This window comes from Otolemur garnettii, unplaced genomic scaffold, assembly GCF_000181295.1.
Source record: "Otolemur garnettii isolate 467f Iridium unplaced genomic scaffold, OtoGar3 scaffold00293, whole genome shotgun sequence".
NCBI lineage: Eukaryota > Metazoa > Chordata > Mammalia > Primates > Galagidae > Otolemur > Otolemur garnettii.
In genome coordinates this window covers 847,288-853,810 of record NW_003852688.1, presented here as the reverse complement: position 1 = coordinate 853,810, position 6,523 = coordinate 847,288, and the positions used below count along the sequence as shown (strand labels likewise).

General features: G+C 39.7%; 1 protein-coding gene across 1 annotated transcript in view; it reads left to right on the top strand.

The window, feature by feature from the left end:
* Positions 1-635: 635 nt before the first annotated feature.
* NRF1 (nuclear respiratory factor 1) overlaps positions 636-6,523 on the top strand; it is a 101,265-nt gene continuing 95,377 nt past the window's right edge. The window contains exon 1 of the mRNA XM_003803318.3: positions 636-897. Within this exon, the coding sequence (XP_003803366.1) occupies positions 675-897 (223 nt within the window). The 5' untranslated portion in view covers positions 636-674. The remainder of the gene's footprint in view (positions 898-6,523) is intronic.

Below are 6,523 nucleotides of genomic sequence, written 5' to 3'. Positions count from 1 at the left end.
TTTAACTCTTACTTGTCTTTGAAGTACAAATAAAATATTAAGTATTTCATATATTTGCTAAGCGTTTTTATATCTACAGTGTCAAATGCTAGTCTGGGATATTTTACGTGTGTTTTTATTGTTATATTTGGGCATCTGTATTATCAAAGGTATTTATTTTATGAGCTGAGGTATAAAATTAGCACAGTGAATTTCCATCAAAATGGCTTCATATAAGGAACATATTCCACCATTTGAGTAGTGCTTCCCATTTCCTATGACTTAGTGTGAGGAGGCTTGTCATAGTTTCTCTGCTCTTGAAGAAGACACCTCTTAGTTTAAGTGTTGTGGCTCGGCGCCTATAGCTCAACCGGCTAAGGCGCCAGCCACGTACACCTAAGGTGGCGGGTTCGAATCCCCAGCCCGATCCGCCCAAACAACAATGACGGCTGCAACCAAAAAATGGCCGGGCGTTGTGGCGGGCGCCTGTGGTCCCAGCTACTTGGGAGGCGGAGGCAGGAGACTCGCTTGAGCCCAGGAGTTGGAGGTTGCTGTGAGCTGTAATGCCACGGCACTCTACCCAGGGGAATAGCTTGAGGCTCTGTCTCAAAAAAAAAAAAAAAAAAGTTTAAGTGTTGTATTATATTAGACACTGAATCCTGTTCTTTTCCTTTTTTGTCTGACAGTAGATCTTCATGGAGGAACACGGAGTGGCACAAACTGAACACATGGCTACCATAGAAGCCCATGCAGTGGCCCAACAAGTACAGCAGGTCCACGTGGCCACTTATACCGAGCACAGTATGCTGAGTGCTGATGAAGACTCACCGTCTTCCCCCGAGGACACCTCTTATGATGATTCAGATATCCTCAACTCCACAGCTGCTGATGAGGTCACAGCTCATCTGGCTGCTGCAGGTAATGTTATTTTGAATCAAAAGCCTTTTCTCTTTGTTCTGTGCATACCCAAAATAGCCTAATATTTAGGCACACTCACATTTATCACAGTATTTTTAAGCCTTACATTTACTACTTGACCCGACATTATACTGAGAGTTGAGTTCTTGAATCACTATTACGGCTTTTCATTTTGTTTTTTCATCCATTCTGATTATCTTTTGGCTTTAAACTGAAGCATTTATTCCATTTATATTAAATGAAATAACTACTGTATTTAGACTTAAGTTTACCATCTTTACTGCTGTTTTTTGTCCCACCTATTCTACATTTATTTTTCTCTTCCTTTGTATATTCTTTTTTTTTTTTTGGAGACAGAGCCTCAAGCTCTCCCCCTGGATAGAGTGCTGTAGCGCTGTAGCATCAGATCTCACAGCAACCTCCAACTCCTGGGCTCAAGCAAGTCTCCTGCCTCTACCTCCCAAGTAGCTGGGACCACAGGCGCCCGCCACAATGCCTGGCTATTTTTTTGGTTGCAGCCATCATTGTTGTTTGGCGGGCTGGGGCTGGATTCAGACCTGCCACCTTAGGTGTATGTGGCTGGTGCCTTAGCCACTTGAGCCACAGGTGCCGAGCCCCTTTGTATATTCGTTTGGAATGATTGAAAAGTTTTTATTTTTTTATTAGTTTAGAAGTGATACATTTTTATTTTTAGTGATATCCCTAGAAATTATAACATGTACCCTTTACTTATCAAAGTCTTGTTGTTACTTTTATCCATTATAGAGATAATGCAAATTTCTTAGAACACTTGGTTTTTATTCCCATACTCTGACTGGTATGCTCTGTGGCTCTCTGTATTCATTCTATGTATACAGTTGATTTTCTGTATCTGCAAGTTCTGCACCTGCAGATTCAACCAACCATGGATCAAAAATATTTGGGAAAAAAACAACAAAAATAACAATGTAACAATTTAAAACATATTTTTAAAAATCCCAATACAGTATTATTGTATTGGGGATTACATTTTAATACCTAATACAATTGGGTATTAATTAGGTATTGGGTATTAAAATGTAATCTAGAGATAATTTAAAGTATATAGGAAGATGTTTATGGCTTATGTGCAAATATTATGCCATTTTACATAAGAGACTTAAACATCTGGAGATTTTGGTATCCTAAGTGGGGGATGTCCTGGAACCAATCTTCTAGATAAAAGGGCTTAGTATTTTCTTTAGGATAGGTATGCTGGGTGGTGCCTGTGGCTCAAAGGAGTAGGGCACCAGCTCCATATGCCAGAGGTGGCAAGTTTAAACCCAGCCCCAGCCAAAAACTGCAAAAAAAAAAAAAAAGGTAGGTATGCTAGTGTTTCTGTTTAACCTTCAGCCTTGAAAGATATTTTCATAGTGTATGGAATTCTAGATTGGTGGTTATTTTCTGTCATCGTATTAAAGATGCTGTTCTAAGACCAGGCGCAGGGGCCCATACCATAATCCTAGCACTCTGGGAGGCTGAGACGGGTGGATTGCTTGAGCTCAGGAGTTCAAGATAGCTGAGTATTACAGCAGGTGTCAGTAGTCCCAGCTACTCAGGAGCTGGAGACAAGAGGATTGTGTAAGCCCAAGAGTTTGAGGTTGCTATGAGCTGTGACCATGGCACTCTATTCAGGGTGACAAAGTGAGACTCTGTCTCAAAACAAAGAAAAAAAAAGATTTTTTCTGTCTTTAGTTTTTGTGATATAGCTGGCTCTGGTTTCTTTTCATTTATCCATTGAAGATTCTTTGTACATTTTGAAATCTTTGGATTGATGTCTTTCATCAACTCTGGCAAATCTGCCACTAGATTTTGCTGCATATTCCACTTATGCTCTGTTCTATCACTTTTCATTCTGTGACTCCAATTAAATACAGTTGATTAGGGGTGCCTGTAGCTCAGTGGTTAGGATGTTGGCCACATGCTCCAGGGCTGGTGGATTCAAACCCGGCCCAGGCCAGCTAAACACACCAAAAAAATAGCTGGCGTTGTGGTAGGTGCCTGTAGCCCTAGCTACTAGGGAGGCTGAGGCAAGAGAATCTCTTGAGCCCAAGAGTTTTGGTTGCTGGGAGCTATGATAGTCACAGCACTACCGAGGGTGACAAAGCGAGACTCTATCTCAATTAAATAAATAAATACAGATTTGTCTTCTTCATCAAATCCTTTATCTCTTAACCTCTGATCCTTTTATCTCTTTATGCTTCATTTTATTTGGTTTCTTCTATTTTTCAACTTACTAATTTTCCTCTTTAGCAGTGTCTAAGGTACTTTTAGATATGTTCATTGCTTTACTCATTTTGGAAATTGTTAATAGTTTTGGTTAGTGGGTCTCCCCACCCCTAGTTTTTTAGAATCTGTAGTATGTTTTCTTCCCTCCCAGATTTGTACTATAACATTTTCTAAACATGTTATTATAATCTGTCTGTTAATTCTCTCTAACGTTCTTGTGGGTCTGTTTCTATTAAATGTTGTTACTACCATTTCTTCTTTTTTTTTTTTTTTTGAGAGACAGAGTCTCACTTTCTTGCCCTCAGGAGAGTGCCGTGGTGACACACAGCTCACAGCAACCTCCAGCTCCTGGGCCACGATTCTCTTGCCTCAGCCTCTCCAGTAGCTGGGACTACAGGTGCCCGCCACAACGCCCAGCTATTTTTTATGTTGTTGTTGTTGCAGTTTGGCCAGGGCCAGGTTTGAACCCGCCACCCTTGGTATATGGGACCAGCGCCCTACTCACTGAGCCACAGGCGCCTCCCGTTAGTACCACTTCTTATTCATGTTGGTTGTTCTCTTTATGTACTAGTTATATTTCAATGAATGCAGGGTGGTGTGTTTAGCAAATTATTTTTAGAAATAGTTTGAGGTCTAGCATAATATTATCTTCCTTTAGAGAGGACTTTTGTTTGCTTCTGTCTAGTGCCTGAGGGCACTAGCAATTCTGGATCATGTTAATCCAGTTTAAGGTTTTGAGATTTTCAGGGCAACTAAGTGACTTAAAGTTTGCTATATTTTGTATCATTCTTGTTGCTATTTACATCGTATATTTAGTACTATGGTGAGAAGACTACTTGTAAAGCATGCATGGATGGGTGTATTATTGTATAAGGAAGATTTTTTTAGAAGATGTTTGGGGAAAAATTGGACAAGAAATCAATTATCAGAAGTGGCCAAAATACTAGCTTTTGAATATATGCTGTATTTATGGGGAAGAAGATAGCTGTAATGGTGAATAAACTCATTACTGTTAGTTATTGTCCACTGTGTATTTCTGGAGTGGTGAATTTAAAAATAAGGCTTAGCGGCAAAACATATGAAATGATTGTAAATTATATTTTGTGAAATGCTTATACTTCCCAGAAGAGGGCATCCTAACATAATGAATACAGGTCAACCTCTTTCCTATGAAGGAAGATGCTTTTGAGACAAGGCTTTGGTATATTACTGTACTGCCTTGTCATAGTGTTAAGATCAGGAAAGGACTTTAACCTAACTCCTTCATGTGGCAGATGTAGAAACTGAAGCCCAGCTGGTAGAAGTGATTTACCATTTGATCATTCAGTAATTCTTGAGGAATTATAAGTATACTACCATGTATATTACTATACATAGAAATTATGAAGATGGACAGAAACTTGCTTCTGAAGAGCTTATACTCACTGGTGGGAGAGGAGTACATATAGTAAAGTACAGTGATTTTAGGAAGCATTGAATACTTTCAAAAAAACAACGAAGTAGGATAATGGAAAGGGAAGGGTAGCAGGTTGCTGCTTTGGACTTAGTGGTTTGGGAAGGCTTCTTCTCTGATGAGGCAAGTTGTGACTGACAGGCAGGTAGGTGTCAGCAAAAGGAAGTAAGTTTTAGACTTGGAAAATATCAAGTGCAAGGATTTGCAGATGAGAGATGGGAAGGAAGCCAATATGGCTGGAGATTTGTGAGCCAGGAGAGAAAATGATACAGGAGGCAGGTGTGAGTCAGACCACACAGGGCATAGGGGCTGTGTATGGTAAAGAATTTTAGAGAAGCAGCAGAGTGCAGTGGTTAACTCCCATACTTTGGAGCTGGGATTCCTGGGTTTGGATCCTGACTCTGCTTACTAGGCAAAGGATTTTTCTGAGAAGTGACCTGTAGCATTCATCACATCTGAAAGGTAGCCCAGAAAAGATAAATAAGTATACCACGTTGCCCCTCAAAAAGACTTCTGATTCTCTGCAACACAGACAGCTTCTGATCAGTGTTGATTTCCAAGGGAAAAAAGTTTATTTATCCATCCATCCTAAATACTAGACAACCAGGGAAGAAAGTTTGAAAGTAGCTGGGTGCGGTGGCTCACACTTATGATCCTAGCACTCTGGGAGGTCCAGGTGGGTGGATTGCTTGAGCTTTCTAGCTCGAGACCAGCCTGAGCAAAAAAAAAAGGAAGACTCTGTCTATACTGAAAACAGAAAAACTGAGGCAAGAGGATCACTTGATCCAAGAGTTGGAGGTTGCTGTAAGCTACAGTGCCACAGTACTCTACCCAGGGTGACAGCTTAAGACTCTGTCTCAAAAAAAAAAAAAAGAAAAAGGTTTAAAAGTAGTACAACTAGGGGCTGGGCGTGGTGGTTCACGCCTGTAATCCTAGCACTCTGGGAGGCCAAGGAGGGTGGATTACCTCAGTTTGTGGGTTTGAAACCAACCTGAGCAAGAGTGAGACCTTGTCTCTAAAAAATAGCTGGGCGTTGTGGCATGCGCCTGTAGTCCCAGCTACTCAGGCTTAGGCAAGAAAATCGCTTGAGCCTAAGAGTTTGAGGTTGCTGTGAGCTGTGACATCATGGCACTCTATTCAGGGTGGCAAAGTGAGACTTGGTCTCAGGAAAAAAAAGTAGTACAACTAAACAAAGTCTATAGGGAATAAAAACAAAAATATCTCAAGTTAGTTGACCTTTTTGGTATTTATCACCAATATGAACTTTAGGAACTTTATTTTAAGCAAAATTGAATTTATTCTTTTTTTTCTTTAAAGTGATAAAGGGTAGATTAATAAAGAAGTGGAGAAAAATTCACATGATCCATAGACTTGATTAGTACCTTATGCGTGACAGTTTTGGTAAACTGTCCAATAAGTAAAAAATAGTTGAATATTTGAATTAATATACCTATTGCCCAGCTTTGTCAGTTATTACTATTTTGACATGTTGCTTAAAATATTTTTTAAGAAATTAAAATTACAGACGCAGTTTAAATTTCTAGTGTAACTAATGGTGTTCCTCATCCTCCTTCCCCGTGAGGTAACTAGTATTCTGGATTTGGTTTTTATCATTCTCTTAAATTTCTTTCTATTTTTGCCATTAGATAATATTTAGCCTTGTTTTGTATGTATCAAATTTTATATTAGTGATATCACTCTGTAACATGTTTAGCTCATCATTTATTTTTCCAATATTCATCCGTGTTCATAATGCAGCTATATATTTTCATTTGAACTGTTACTTGGTATTGTTTTTTCTTTTTTTGGAGACAAAGCCTCAAGCTGTCGCGTTGGGTAGAGTGCCATGGCATCATAGCTCACAGCAACCTCCAACTCCTGGGCTCAAGCAAGTCTCCTGCCTCAGCCTCCCAAGTAGCTGGGACT